Raw genomic sequence first — 16,500 nt, forward strand, 5'->3', positions numbered from 1 at the left:
TACTGGATGCATTTTCTGAAGGTTTAGTATAATGTGAATCTGATGAGTATGTTGGCTGTTTAGTTACTCTCAAAGAAATCTGATTAAAGGGTGATATTTTTTGAGCTAAGTGACTGATAGAAACAAAGTCTTTGAAACTGGTCCATTATTAACAGAGAACACTGCACCATGAAGCTGTGAACCTGGCTGTAATGTAACCCTACAGGAAAATCAGTTATCATCCACTAAAAGTTCTGTCGTTGCCGCTGACAGAATCAGATTATTATTCTAAGTGTCTGACTACATCATGGAAAGGATCCTTACAGAGAGACTTTTGTTAAAGAGTAAGACCCTTTTAGTTCAACATGAAACACTCCCGAAATCACCATCACCAAACTCCATGTAAATAATGAGGACTTTTATCATCGTAAAACACTTCATTCAAAGTGGACAGACACTAAATAAAACTACCAAAAGCCATCTTGGTTCATCTTTCACTGTTCTAAGAATCACCACTCTGGTTTGGTTGAAATAAACCCTTAACTCACCCATTTACACATGGAAATATGCTGGCTCTATACACACTAAAAGTACTGATGTGTGAACCTCCCAAACAATTATACCAGTCACAATTCAGGCTTCTTACCTCTCCGACCAGAGAAACAACTCAATGCAAATCAGCAATACCAAACTGGTGCAATACCAATTAGTATCATCAGTGGTGTAGGGAGTGCATGTGTGTAAGTGAATAATAAAGTAACCAAAACTCAAAAACTAACCTTTTCTGGATGTGAGGATTGAGAGAGAGATCACCAGAACTGAATCTCCAGCCCTCTTTAAAGGACAAAGAGTCAATCAAGCTAATGTGAACCAGGTGTAGACTACCACGCCTCTGCCTGCCTCCTCCTCCTCCTTCTTCTTTTTCTTCTTTTTCTTCTTCTTCTTCTTCTTCTTCTTCTTCTTCTTCTTCTTCTTCTTCTTTTATGTATGGCGGTTGGGAACCAGCTTTTTGGAGCATTACCGCCACCATCTGGACTGGAGTGTGGATCATGAGGCCAACCTACACTTTCTTAAATTCTTTTTACTAACCCAGTTATCTTCAAAAAAGAAAACAAAAAACGAAAAAACTAATTTCACCAGATCCCTTTTGTGTCAGCATTTGGATGAATGATGCTATCATATGATGCATCCAAATGCTATATATGTCAGAGGTCTCATGCCTCTGGAGCAACTGTATGTTGTGTATGCATTGCAGTGGGAATCAAACCCAGGTCTCCCAGACCAAAGGCATACATCATATCCACTGCACCATCACCGCCCAGATTGTTCAGTATCCCAAAAAAACTGCCATTTTCCATTTATTTTAGCTTTAATTATACTTTTGACTTCAGCTTTACTGTATTTAATATCCACCTCTATATCAGGCTTCTCTGCTGCTTTCTTCGCACATTTATCTGCCAATTCATTACCTCCTACACCTATATGAGCTGGTACCCATATAAATGTGGTACTAATACCAGACTTAAGCAGATTGTTAGCTAGTTGCATTATTTCATACACTATTAGTGTGTCTCAAATCTTCGTACACTATGTACTTACTTGCGTAGTGCGTAAAATTTGACAGGGGAGTGTTGTCTCAAATCCCGCACTGTCTTATGTACTTACCGGAAGTGACGATCAAAACATTTTAGTCCTCCTCGTTCTTCTTCTGTGAAAATGTGAATTGTACCCAGGGCAGAGCATTCCCGCCACCTATTGTCGCCCGCGAAAATTACATTTTTCTGCTTTGTTCTTCAAAATGAATGCTATTGTTGTTATTGTTGCTTGTATTTGCCCTCTGTTTTTCGCGAGAATGAGAGGATTGCGACGACGCCGTCGTGTCATCCAACTCCTTTTAGCGGAAAACATACCGGTATGTTGATATTCATACTTTGCTCTTAATTTATTTTTTTTTAAATACCCCAAAATGACCATTATGAGTTACTATAGCAAAAGTGGAGGAATAAAATTGTGTCCAACTGATATTAGCTAACGTTAATATAGATAGTCATATTATGTTTATATAAGAATGTTTAATTTTAATGATTCATCTATTAGCTAGCCAATTACAGTGACAATAAAGGCATAGGAAACCCAATAGACATTTAAATAGATTCTAGCTACAGTCATGCAAAGTACAACGCTAAAGATAACACACCACATGAAATACATTCAATACAATTTTATTTTAAAAGATGGTCCTGTGTTAATTGTTCTACAGGCTCCCAACCCCAGGCAGTACTGCCAGCTCAACAACACGGTGCCGTTGCTGGCCCTGTATTTTGATGGGGAAAGCGACATGAGGGTAGACTTCAGACTCTCCAGGCGATCCTTTAACGGTCTGATGGCCATCCTCGGCACGGCGTGTGACCATGGCTGGGGACCTGTCATCGAGGCCCTCGTCTTCCTCTTTTGGCTCGCCAGCGGTACCTCTTACCGTGTTGTAGCCAGAGCCTTTGCTATGCCCCGGGCCACTGTGCACCGTGCTGTCCACAAGACCAGCAGGAAAGTCCTCTCTCTCCTCCCCCAGGTCGTTCACCTTCCATCAGAGGAGGACTTGCCTCATGTTGGTGCAAGTTTTGCACGATTGGCCGGGTCAGCGGCCTTCAACAGGGTTGTCGGCAGCATTGATGGATGCCATGTCCGTGTGACGCACCCCATCGATGACGCAGCCTGTTACCTGAACAGGAAGATTTTTTATTCTGTTCAATTTCAGGCTGTGTGTGACCACACAGCGAAGTTCATCGACGTTTTCATTGGCTTCCCTGGGTCGGCTCATGATGCGAGGGTTTTAAAACACAGCCCCCTGTACTACCAGCAAAGGTACCCTCCACCTGGTTTCTGCATCATTGGGGATGGTGGCTACCGCTGCCTCAGGCAACCCATCGCCCTCATGACTCCCTACAGGCAGCCTCTACAAAACCAAATCCAGGTCCGCTTCAACGGTCACCTGTCTAGAGCGAGGTGTGTTGTGGAAAGAGCCTTTGGTATCCTGAAGACCAGATGGAGGTCCATATTTTTGAAGGCGCTGGAGGTGGATGTCCTCTATGTCCCGGAGGTCATTGCCTGCTGCACAGTGTTGCACAACATCTGCCTGAGCAATGGGGACCTGTTGGAGGCAGAAGATGATGTGGAGGGAGAAGCAGGGGACTGTCCACAACCAGCCCCTCAAGGTGCTATCTGTGGAGCAGAGGACAGGCACAGGATGGCAATGACGTGTGTTGTACCAGACCACGATTATGCAATTTAAATGTTTTTTTGTTTTGTTTTTGCTGTTCTTGTTCTTCTGCTGTTCTTGTTCTTTTGTGAAATCTTATGTTGTTCTTGTTAATCAGTTCACTAATCAGTTCACTAATCAGTTCAAAAAAATTTAAGCAATCCCAGAAATGGTTGTTACTAACTTAGCTCTGGGGAGTTTACTCCCCGGAGTCATTATGTTTGTTTTTTTTCAGCCCAGCATATTTTCTTGGATTAGGGTGGCACCTAAATCATGATTGCAGCTGATGCCGTGGTCCTGATGCATGCCCTGTTACACCCTGCAGTGCCCTCCAGTGTCCTGCTACATCCTGTATCGCCCTGCAGTGCCATGAACTACTACATCTATTTCTAGTCACTGTTCCATTATCTTTACTGTGATTATTATTGCCACTGTTCATCACACCCCCATATTTTATTTATATATATATATATATATATATATATATATATATATATATAGGAGGGTAACCATCACACTTTCAGAGTACAGTAATAACAGACAGATCATATAGTTATTAATTACATTTATTTATTTACAAGCTTCTCCAGCAAAGACAGGAAGCGCTCCTCCCTCATGGCTACCTCCCTGTCTCTCCTCTCCTCCCTCTCCCTCATCTCTTTGTCTCTTCTCTCATCCCTCTCCCTCATCTCTGCGAAACGCCGTTCCTCTCTCTCCACTGCCTCACGGTGCCACCTCTCCTCTCTTTCATCTTTTGCTTCCTCTCTCTCCCTTGCCTTCTCCTCCATCTTCTTCATCTCCTGCTCGTACATCTGCTCCCTCTCTTCTAATTCCTTCAGGGCCTCCACGACATCCACTCGCCTCCGTTTTGGAGTGGATGCCGTGGAAGCCCTGGCTGTGTCCCTTTCTGGGGTCACCACTGAGGGGGGTTCAACAACCGCCACGTCCTGGGATGATGAGGCAATGAGGACAGGCGGCGTTACAGACGGCCTGCCCCCAATTGCCTCATCCATCAAAGCATACCACTTCCAGGACGCAGCGGTTGCCTCACCCCCCTCAGTGCTGACCCCAGTTCTGGGGCATTTCAGATCCTACGGACAAAACAGAAAACACTTCAATTTAAGATCAAAACAAACTAAAATTAAATGCTTACATCCTTAGGGCTGATTAACTCACAATTATTCTGACAGTTAACCAACCTTGTATTTTTGTTTCAGGTTCTCCCATTTTTTTTTTAAAAAAAGGGGGGTAACCCTGTCCTGCAGCCCTCGACTTTCAATGTACGCCCTAATGAAAATACAATTTGTATGAGGCCAGCAATGTAAAGTATAGGTCCACAGTACAATATATAACGATAGGAAGATATTAAACACATTTACTTACTCATATCCATTCAGGGCAGCATTCCGCTTGCCTGTAAAGCTGGAGGCATTCACCCTCCTCCACTGAATGAGGGACCTTTTGTCCTCGTCTGTCCCTAACGATTATATAAGTCAGATCAGGACAGAAACAGCACTGGTAATACGTTACAACATTACATGCATTAACGTACTGTAACATTACTGCTAATATGTAATTTATATTTACAAGATCACACATCTAACGCTAAATCTTCTACAGTGAGGACGATAGTGTGGCTAGATAGCCTCATTTTCGGCGTAATTAGAGTATTTACAATTTGAATTTCGTCACGCCACTTATGTAACATCTACCCCAAGGTCTAATAAAGCTAACAATTGTGTCGGATTTCAATTTAACACATTTTTTTGTGAACATCAGGGGTATAGAAGTAACTTCATACTCTTTGGTTTAACTGTGCCGCTGTAAGATAGCTAGCTAAGGTTAGCTAAAGCTAGCTTGATAGCACGTCAAATTACGGTACATATAAACGTTATAATTCGCGGTACAAAAATCATCACCGACTGCAAAATGACCTTAATATACATAACCAGGTGGCTTATATATACAAGTATAGCAAAATGATTTAAACTTACATTTGTAATGCTCGGTCGCTGTCGCGTCTTCGGCCGCCATTATCGAAAGTTTTTAAACTTTTGTTAGCTCCGCCCCTTCCGCTACGTAGCAAAGATGGCGACCGTTGAGTGTGGAAAGTGTCCATCGATCCACACTCAACTTTTTGAGCGTTATGAGTGCACCATCCGGGTACTTGTAGTGCACTGCATTGACCACACTTCGACGAGTGACATTTTGAGTGTACTCAAAAAGTTAGTATAAGTGCAGAAGTGCGCGATTTGAGACACACCATATGTCCTGTCTAGCGGCCGAAGATGGATGGATAACCCCTTGAGATGAATCATCTCATTTTCGAGGGGGTCTTTTAAAACAACAGTAAATACAAAACACAAAATACATTCACACATACACACAGCACTCCCAAGCCTGACTGCTCCAACACCAACTGACACCTCCCCATATATTCACAAGTAAAAACAGTGGGTTTTCATACATTCCAAATGTGCTGTTATTTATAGTAGATGCACAAACAGTAGCAACTCACAGTTTAGTAACGTAACATTTATTATTAATATCACAATACAATAAACAATGTCTGTGCCCCTAATAGTCCATACTTTACTGACCTTCCACAAAAGTGCTGCTGCATGACTACAAGATCGTCCTGGCCCTGCAATACATGAGCAACCTGCTGTCTGTACTTCACCTGTCACTGATGCTAGCACCCAAGCCTTATGATGTGCTACGTGTAGGCTCTGGCTCGGTTCAATGTCCGCTTTTAGATAAACCAGGTCGTTTCATGGGACGTTGGAAACTTGTGGATAAGAAACACACTGGCGTCTATTGTGAAGGTATGAGTTAAACCATAGTAAAGAATATCTAGAGAAGCCAATAGCAAAAAGTTTGTCAAAGAGGAGATAATGATCAACCATGTCAAAAGCCTTTGTCAGATCAATGAAAATTGCACCAATGGGCATGTTATTATCTAAAGAAGAGAATATATCATTGGTGAGATTCGTACGAGCAGTGGTTGTAGAGTTGTTTGGTCTGAATCCAGATTGGTGTGGAGATATGATATGAAAGTCATTGACATATTGGGATATTTGATTAAAAATTAGCTTTTCAAACACCTTTGCTATGCTGTTGATGATGGAAATGGGTCTATAATTATTGAGGTCAGAGGGGTTGCCACCTTTATGCAAAGGGGTAACTTTGGCACATTTCCAAATTGATGGAATTGTGCATGTGGATAAGGAGAGGTTAAACAAGTCAGATATAGGATAAGCAAGAACATGAGAGGCAATTTTAATAAACTTAATCTCCAAACCATCTGGGCCTCAATCCACAAATGACCTGCTCGACATCAGCTGGGTGAATTCTGCTAAAGGAGAAGGAACTATGACATATAGGGTTATGAGGTTAGATTTCAGGATAGGGAAAAAGAGGACTTTGAGCTGCTGATAGAAGAAAAGTACTGACTAAAAGCATTGGCAATTGTAGAAGGATCAGTGAGATTTTCATTATTGAGTGTAATATGAGAAAATTAGTTTTTAGTGGGTTTATTAGTTAAACTGTTAATTTTATTCCAAAACTGTTTGGGGTTATTAAAATCATTATTTAAACAGTCTTTATAGTACTTAGATTTAACATTTCTGGTTTTGGTTGTACATGTATTCCGTTAGAGTTTATATGAAATCAAGTCATCAGAGTCCTTTGATAAGCGATATATTTCCCAGGCCTTGTCTCTGTCTAAAAAGACTGATAAGATCACCATTAATCCATGGTAAGTGTGTACCCTTTACCTTAATGGTTTTCCAAGGAGCATGTCTATTAATTACATCAGTTAACTCAGTATAAAAAAGTTCCATGCATCTTCAACAAAGGGTTTTAACTGAAGCCTGTCCCAGTTTATGGAAATTAAATCTTGAATAAAACGCTCACTATTCAAATTTCTACATTGTCTTACCGTAATGAATCTTGGTGGGAGGCAAGGTACCTTGATTTTCCAAACACAGAAAATAATGGAGTGGTCACTGAGACAATCTGAAACAACCATGATTTTATTCTGTCAGGATGGGTGACTTGGACTTGTGATCAACTCTAGTGGGCTCATTTATAAGTTGAGTCAAGTTAATACTACAAAATAGGTTCCGGTCATTAAGGGAAGAACGATCTAGCCAATTACTATTAAAGTTGCCCAGTATTAAAAGCTCATTCTGGTGACCTAAAGAGTTAACGGTAGACAGAATACATTTTGTAGATTCTGAAGAAACATTTGGAGGTCTATAAATATTGCCTATAGTCAATTGCTTGTTTTCATGAAAAATTATTTTAATAAAGAGACATTCATATATTCAAATATTTGGGGTTTCCATTAGGGATAACAAGCTCAGAGGTCAAATTTAAAAAAACATATGCAGCCACTCCTCCTCCTCTAGAGCCTCTATCAGCTCTATACAAGACATAATTATCAAGTTTCACTTCATTATCCGAAATATTACTATTAAACCATGTATCTGAAATTGTAATCACACTAGGTTTATTATAAGCAAGCCAAGCTCTTGAAAGATCAATCTTAGATGGAAGACTCCTGATGTTCAAGTGGATAACATATAAACCTTTAACGGTACTCATTGTGCAGAAATGGCAATAAAACAGTAGAATGCATTGTTAGGACGTGTCACAGGTATATAATAGAGAGAGGGGCAGGGGTCAGTGTACAGTTTGCAAGGGAGCCATACAAACACTTACACACGCAGACACACATGCACTCATACACAAAAAACAAACCAAAAAACATTATACAAGCTGGCTAAAACAAAACGCTCAGTCTGCATGTTGTAGAAGGGGTAATGTGAATGCAGTATCATACTGAAAGTACCCTAAATAGGTGTAAACGATTTACTATAATTGTACATATATCAGTTGTAGAACAATTAAAATACTGTGACCACAAGCGGGAGAGAAAAAATGAATATGTCATTCCCTTCTCATTAAATTAGGCCTAAATTCTTAAGGCTTATCAAAGCTGAGCTGGAGTCTGAAGCAATCACAGCTTGCTTAGGTCTATTGCTCTCTACCCACATCAAGGCCATCAATATTGCTATCAGTTCTGTTGTGTATACAGCTAAATCATCGTTAATTATTTTAGCAGATTCAATGTTTAATTGAAGGATAACATAAGCAATTCCCATTTTCGTATCTGTCTTCTTAGATGCATCAGTGTATATAACGACTCCTTCTTTATATTTTCTTGAAATGTAACTTTGAACCCTGTAATGATCCACTTCATTAACCTCCTTTTCTTCCAATAAGCCTAAGTCAACTGGACCCTCTGACAATAGCCAAGGAGGAACAACTAGATATACCACTGTAGGGCTTATTTTCAGTGCACTGATTCCCATCATTATTACCTTCTGTCTTATTGTCCAACCAAAACTTTTAATTAGGTCATTCTCTCTCTCTTGACATTGCCATAGAACTGACTGACTCATATGTTTTTCACTATGACCCCTCAAATTTGGCCAGTACACAAGAGACAGCTGGTCTCTTCTAAGATGGAGAGGCATCTCCCCCATCTCTACCTGAACTGCTGCCACTGGAGTGGTCTTAATTGCCCCACATCATAGTCTCAAACCTTGGTGTTGAATTACATCTAACTTATTAAATGATGTTTTAGCAGCTGACCCATACACCATACACCCATACTCAAATACTGATCTCATCAGGCCTGTATAAATGGATTTCAAAGGAGGTCTACTTGCTCCCCATTCTTCTCCACGCAAACATCTCATCACATTCAACGCCTTCTTGCATTTATCTATAATCTTTTGGACATGCATTGTCCAAGTACATTTTTTATCAAACCAAATACCCAAATATTTGAAGAATTCCACTCATTCTAACTCTGTCCCAGATAATTAGATTTTTACATTCATACCATTATTGAAATAGTGGACTGATAATGACACCATTTTCCACACTGTAGCTCTTACTTAATTCCCCATTTATTTTAACTTGAATTGTTCTGTCAGATAAAAACCCTTTTATCCACTGGCAGATCCTTCCCTTTATTCCCAATATTTTAACTTAATCAGCATCTTTCCACAACATATTATATGCTTTTTCAATATCAAAAAATACTGCCACTACAGATTTTTTCACCTGAGCCTTCCTTATTGTATCTTCTAGGTTTACAATGGGATCCATGGTACCTCTACCTTTCCTGAATCCACTTTGATAATTTTGCATTCATTCTTTATTTTCCATCCAATATATAAGCCTGTCATTTTTCATCCTCGCAAGCAATCAGCCTATAGTTATTCGCTATTTGAGGATCTTTCCCAGGATTCCTAAGAGGAATAATTATAGATTTCTTCCATGTTCTAGGAATGCAACTGTTTATCCATATTTTATTATATAGACTTAATAACACATCCTTCCCCTTATAACTTAAGTTCTCCAACATGGAATAACAGATTTTATCTTTCCCTGGAGATGACTTACCTAATTTCCTCAATGCCTTATAGAGTTCAGACTTAGTAAATAATACATCCAATACACCTCCACTATCCTCATTGTCAAACACATACTGATATTTTTCAACTGTTTCTTCTCTACCTCTCTTTTCTTCATGATTTAAATCCCTGTGCTGTGCACTTTGGCTAATGTTTTAGCCATAACCTCTGCTTTTTTCTGATTACTAGTGATAGTTCTTTGCCCCTCAATCAGCATAGGGTATCCATATTCCCTTTCATTTTTTTTTAATCATGTTCCAAATTCTCTCCACTGGAGTAGTTTGACCAATAGAATCACAGAACTGTTTCCAGTGATTTTTTTTTAGCTTGCCTAACTGTTTTCCTGACTACTGCCTGAGATCTTTTATATCAAACTAAATTCTGAAAATGATGTGTTCTCTTTAACTCTTTAAATGCTCTATTTCTATCTTTTATTACTTCCTTACAGTCTTTCGACCACCATGGTACTATTTTATTTAATGTCTTAGGCTTAGTTTTTGGAATAGAAACTCCTGCTGCAACAATTATACCACTGCTAATTTCACAACATAATTTCTCGATATCATGATTTTTATCAATAGTATTAATTCATCACTTACTTCTCTATACATATCCAAATCTGCTTTTTCTAAAATCCATAATTTTTCCCTTACTTCATGTTCCTTTCTTAATTCCACTCCTATCTGAATTCTAATAGGATAGTGATCACTCCCTACTGTATTTTCCCCCAATACCTCCCAAGTACATTTAACTGCAACTGTCTTTGTGACAATAGTAAGATCTATTGCTGTCGCTGTACCCCTTGCCACGTCTATTCTGGTACCAGAACCATCATTCAGACATACCAACTCTTTCTCTTCCATAAATTCTTCAATTACATTTCCATTAGCATCATCCCTCTCTCCCCATAATGTACTATGTGCATTAAAATCCCCACACCAAATAATTCTCCCTGTCAAATCCTTCCAAATGTCCTCCAGATGTTTCATCTCCATTTTCCTGCATGGATTATAAAAGTTTATAATTGTCACCTTATCCTCGCTCAACCTTAGTTCTGTAACTATGTATTCCAAGTCATTCCCTGTCTTTATCTCCCTATATTGAAGTCCTCTTTGTATAAACATTACAACTCCTCCTCCTTTACCTATTTCTCTATCCCTTCTTATAGAATTATACCCCTTTATTACAAAATCCAACCTAGGCACTAACCATGTTTCCTGTACACAAATTATATTAGGTTTGTCTTTAAAACTGTCAACATATGTCTTGAATTCTTGACCGTTTGCAATTAAACTCTTACTCTTTCCCAAGGCATTCCCTTTGCATCCAAGTATTTTTCGGCAGACTTAACAATTATTTTAATTCTTTCAGTTCTACTACTGGTCTGTGCCGAACAATTGATTATCTCAGCCATGAAGAGCACAAAATGGACCTTTACTCACAATCAATGTCTCTTCTTTCAATTTATCACACTTTGCACATTCCCCTACAACTTCAGTCCTAGTCTTTATTGCCTCTACCGGCACACCTTTTGGGACTTTCTTAGTTGCCTCCGCAAAGGAAACACCTTGGACTACTTTAACTCGCTGAACCTCCTGCATTCTTTTATTAGTCTCACATCCACTATATGCTACTATATGATACATATACTATGTTCTGCTCCACAATTACAACATTTTGGTTTTGCCCCCTCTTCACATTTTCCGTATTCATGTTCACCACTGCATTTGCTACATCTTTGTTTTCCCTTGCATATCGCAGCTACATGCCCATATCTATGGCATTTAAAACACCGCAGTGGTGCAGGGATGTAAACCCTGACATCATAACTCATGTAGCCAATTAAGACTTTTTCTGGGAGTTTCTCTTCCTCAAAAGTTAACAAGACTGAAAGACTGTCAAATATGTGTGTGTGTGTGTGTGTCTCCCTGTAACTTGCTGCTGTAACAGTCATTGTCTATCTATCTATGTATCTATCTAAATTTAGCACAAAAAGTAAAGAAATTTGTGTTTGGTAGATTATTTCTCTGTGGTAAGAATGGTTTTTGGCAATAAATCTTATACCGTTGGAAAGCCTATTTATTTCCCTTTCAAATGGGGCACCATTTGAAAGGGAACTAAATAGGCTTTTATTGAACATGCATGTGTGGGATGAGCGGCAGCGCTGAGTATGTGGGTTGCGCCCATGAAAAATTTGCCAAATCTTCTCTGCCAATGCCAAACAGCTTATTCTGCCATTGACTCGTTTGGTGTTTGGTGGATTGGATGATTGAAGTTTGAAGAAACAAGACATATTAGCAATTTATTCATTTCACAAACAGGACCTCAGTAGCAGCCTGGCTCCTCCTCCTCACGCTGGTCACCAGCCTGGTCACACACTGCTGTGGGATGGCATCCCATTCTTCAACCAGCATTTGTCACAAGTCAGCCAACGTGGTTGTGTTGGTCACTCTGGCATAAACAGCATTTTGTGTGTGAAGTTTTGGGAATTGGGTGTAGAGTTTTGAAAAAAGGAGAAAAACGTGTGTAAGCAGTTGGAAAAAACTGTATTGTGGAAGCCCATTTCCGCCAATGTGATGAACAAAAGATCATGCAAGTCTAGAGGTGGAAAGTAATGAATTACATTTACTCACGTTACTGTAATGGAGTATTTTTTTGTGTACTTTTGTGTTTCCGAAACTTGTTTATGTTTAAATAAACTTGAACTATGTTTCGTCTGATATTTTTCCTAATCTTAACTAGTCGTTTCAATGCCTAACTGAACCACCAACTACCGCTGAATTAACAGAGGACATATAGCCAGCGGTAGGATGCTCTGTAGCGGCTTAAACAACTAGGACCATGCCGCTTGGTGCACTGGAGCTCGTAGGCTGCAGGCGTCACATGACCAGCCACGTCACAGAATAATTTTCGGCAGGTAGACGGGGCTATATGACCTCCCCGTAACGCTAACTCTTAAACCTTTATGACAGCAAGCGTGGTAAAAACACTGCTTTTGTCCAAAGGGACTGATGAAATCAACACAAACTAAAAGTTACATACAGCCACTTTAACCATAGTCCTCATAAATGTATTTACTTTAGAATGCCAAGACAAAGAGGAAAGTTACGTACATCCAGTTTAAAAGGAGTGACATCCGGCCGAATTTCCGGCAGCACCTGAACAATCCCGGAAATTAAACATCATGGATAAGAGAAGATAAATACAAAGAGTAGTCTAATCTAAGTTGGTTACTACTACAATCTCTTAATGCTTTGGCTCGTGACAGTGACACACGGTTTAGGTCATGATCCAACCAAAGTAGGCTAAGTTACCTTGGGCAGCAGAAATAAAACTGCCAGAACCAGAGTGGTTCAAAAAGTGGGTGTTCACGGTTGAGCTGTTGCATTTTTTTTTTTTATAAATCTGAGCCGCTATATGAATACCAAATGCTTATGGAAGTTGATCATATTTTATCCCTAAATTATTTTACCTTCAAAGATTGTATATAAACAGCTTACACTCTCAATAAAGCAAGAGACAAAACAAGTTTCTCTGAATCCTTTATATGAAGAAGCAACAGCTGTGCTCGAGCAAACCGTCATGATCCATCAGATGGTTGGCTTGATAATCTTTCCCAAGAAGAGGATTTTCTCAGTGTTACGTTCAGCGATGATGACCATGAATGGACGATTGAACTTCAACACAGGGACAGGGGCCAGGGGGGCAGATTCGGCTATGATGCCTATGCCTGTGGCAGCTGTAGCGGTGGCTCCGGCTTCATCCACGACCAGCGTAGCTTGGTGCCCAACCTGCGGTGCAACGCAGAGTAAGTGAGACGACAAATGGAATGTGTGAAATAACATATGCTCCGTTTACTTACTTGTGAGACTACCAGTCCTTGCACCTCTGAAATGCGTCTGAAATTTGCACGATCATCAAACATGTCTGTCATTCCCATTTCTGACAGCACATCGTTCAGGTTGTAGGAAGTCTTGATGGAGAACTTTGGAATGTATACATCATATCTCCTAAAACATTGGAGGGGGAAGGCAAACAGGCTCAGATTATTATTATTATTCTAAGTGTCTGACAAGATTATGGAAAGGATCCCTACAGAGATAGACCTGTTAAAGAGTAAGAACCTTTTTGCTTACAAGGCAATGAACAACTACAGACAAATACTATCAAATTAAATGGTTTCCTTTTCAAACGGGACATGAACCGCGGTCTCCTGGGGCCCACCCCTACCTCCTTAACAGGACATTTGGCGCTCTTAAACTTCCTCACCTTACTTCCTGCTTTGCTCCCGTTAGAACTACGACCACTAGAAAACTAAATCTAGGTCCGAATGATGCTGGAACACACCACTTATGGGGTCTTTCTTGGGGGAGGACAGGACAAAGCTGTGTACCTTATTCAGTGTCAGACCTGCCACATACAAGAAGCATAAATTAAGATTTTCCCCAACCTGGGTGTCACCATAGCCTTCAGCCATTTGGTGACGTGGTTCGGGGAGATGGCGTTCTCCAGCGTTGCCATGACGTCAGGCAACATAAGCAGCATGGAGTAGGAGCTTTTGAAGGGGAGCTGAAGGACCGTTGTCTTCAGCTCACGGTCGCGATAGATGTGGAAATTATCCTCCCGATTCATCATGACGGCTGGAACCTGGACAATGACAATTTAAACATGAAGATGATGGTCAAAAACACGGGAAAAAAAAAGCAATGTCAAAAACAAAATTAGGGTGTTACAACTATCAGATTTTCCCAAATTGTGTTAACGGCATGAAAAATGCTTTATACATCTTTGGTTAATTAATTCAACAGATCCCTGCTCTAGATTTGGGCTGAACCCCGAAAGTTTACGTTGTCTAGCTCTGCCCTTGTTAATTACTGGGACTCAAATCTTTTTCTGAATTAAGAGAGAAACTCTGAACCTTGGTGTTCTTGTCCACGTTGAAGTCGTCCTGCTTGGTGAGCTCAGGGTCAAACCGAGTCGCCCACTTTCCTGTTAGACAATGAGCAGAAATAAAACAAAAACTTGTGGCTTCATACATTCAACTTACCCTTAAAATATGTAAACAGATCTTACATTACTACGAGATTACAGACTGACTAGATCTCATCCCACAGGACCCTCTTACCTTTGTAGTAGATGTAGCTGATGAGATACATGACTGTGTTTGGATCCAGGTCTTCCACCAGCTTGTCAATCTTCCTGTTGGTCTTCTTCTTCACATATTTATTGATGTAATCAGCACTTTCTGTAGCTTTGCTGAAGTCCACATTGAACCCATCTGCGAAGTACAACAGCTTCAGGGTCTGCAGGAACTTTGGCTTCGGCTTGAAGTACTTGTCCACAAACACGGCGGTCCCGTCGCTGGCGTCCTCCTGAGATGGGTTGGTGGCGCTATGGAGGAACGTCTGAAAGGCCTGGTCCACATCTGTCTGCGTCAGGAGGGAGCTGCTGAAACCCAGACCACTGAAAAGCTGACGGTGCGTCGCACCCTGCGCTCCCACGGACAACGCAGCCAAGGCGACCGACACACTAAATGGGGAGAAGAAGATATTCTTTCCCTGTGAGTCAGCATCAGCTGCTAACTTCCTGTAGAGTCGGAAGGAAAACTTTTTGTTTGCGTCGTTCACCAGGGAGACGCTGTCGCCGCTGCCGACGCAGATCACCGCTGCTAGGACCCAGAGACCCACGGCTGCACGCATCATCATTGTGAACTAAGACAAAAGTTCAAAAGTTCAGCTTCATTGTTTGTTTTAATGACACTGACTTTGTACTGGATGCATTTTCTGAAGGTTTAGTATAATGTGAATCTGATGAGTATGTTGGCTGTTTAGTTACTCTCAAAGAAATCTGATTAAAGGGTGATATTTTTTGAGCTAAGTGACTGATAGAAACAAAGTCTTTGAAACTGGTCCATTATTAACAGAGAACACTGCACCATGAAGCTGTGAACCTGGCTGTAATGTAACCCTACAGGAAAATCAGTTATCATCCACTAAAAGTTCTGTTGTTGCCGCTGACAGAATCAGATTATTTTTCTAAGTGTCTGACTACATCATGGAAAGGATCCTTACAGAGAGACTTTTGTTAAAGAGTAAGACCCTTTTAGTTCAACATGAAACACTCCCGAAATCACCATCACCAAACTCCATGTAAATAATGAGGACTTTTATCATCGTAAAACACTTCATTCAAAGTGGACAGACACTAAATAAAACTACCAAAAGCCATCTTGGTTCATCTTTCACTGTTCTAAGAATCACCACTCTGGTTTGGTTGAAATAAACCCTTAAGTCACCCATTTACACATGGAAATATGCTGGCTCTATACACGCTAAAAGTACTGATGTGTGAACCTCCCAAACAATTATACCAGTCACAATTCAGGCTTCTTACCTCTCCGACCAGAGAAACAACTCAATGCAAATCAGCAATACCAAACTGGTGCAATACCAATTAGTATCATCAGTGGTGTAGGGAGTGCATGTGTGTAAGTGAATAATAAAGTAACCAAAACTCAAAAACTAACCTTTTCTGGATGTGACGATTGAGAGAGAGATCACCAGAACTGCATCTCCAGCCCTCTTTAAAGGACAAAGAGTCAATCAAGCTAATGTGAACCAGGTGTAGACTACCACGCCTCTGCCTGCCTCCTCCTCCTCCTTCTTCTTTTTCTTCTTTTTCTTCTTCTTCTTCTTCTTCTTCTTCTTCTTCTTCTTCTTCTTTTATGTATGGCGGTTGGGAACCAGCTTTTTGGAGCATTACCGCCACCATCTG

General features: G+C 40.4%; 1 protein-coding gene and 1 long non-coding RNA gene across 4 annotated transcripts in view; one reads left to right on the top strand and one right to left on the bottom strand.

Annotated features, from left to right (window-relative positions):
- LOC116057263 (serpin A3-5-like) overlaps positions 1 to 16,500 on the bottom strand; it is a 93,469-nt gene that overhangs the window by 49,183 nt on the left and 27,786 nt on the right. The window contains exons 1-6 of one of the 3 annotated variants that reach the window (XM_031309650.2): positions 16,253 to 16,354; positions 14,852 to 15,437; positions 14,645 to 14,715; positions 14,177 to 14,373; positions 13,589 to 13,736; positions 13,260 to 13,517 (exon numbers count right to left, since the gene is read on the bottom strand). In XM_031309650.2, the coding sequence (XP_031165510.1) occupies positions 13,317 to 13,517; positions 13,589 to 13,736; positions 14,177 to 14,373; positions 14,645 to 14,715; positions 14,852 to 15,431 (1,197 nt within the window). In that variant the 5' untranslated portion in view covers positions 15,432 to 15,437; positions 16,253 to 16,354 and the 3' untranslated portion in view covers positions 13,260 to 13,316. Of the gene's footprint in view, positions 1 to 758; positions 861 to 13,259; positions 13,518 to 13,588; positions 13,737 to 14,176; positions 14,374 to 14,644; positions 14,716 to 14,851; positions 15,438 to 16,252; positions 16,355 to 16,500 lie in introns of those variants that run through there. The other 2 variants (XM_035999008.1, XM_031309652.2) reach the window with 2 other exon arrangements.
- Positions 233 to 7,955, top strand: LOC116057282. The gene is made up of 3 exons (XR_004106782.2): positions 233 to 381; positions 1,507 to 1,512; positions 7,945 to 7,955. It is a non-coding gene; the product is annotated as an uncharacterized LOC116057282 (long non-coding RNA).

Source organism: Sander lucioperca, chromosome 2, assembly GCF_008315115.2.
Source record: "Sander lucioperca isolate FBNREF2018 chromosome 2, SLUC_FBN_1.2, whole genome shotgun sequence".
In the NCBI taxonomy this organism is placed as follows: domain Eukaryota; kingdom Metazoa; phylum Chordata; class Actinopteri; order Perciformes; family Percidae; genus Sander; species Sander lucioperca.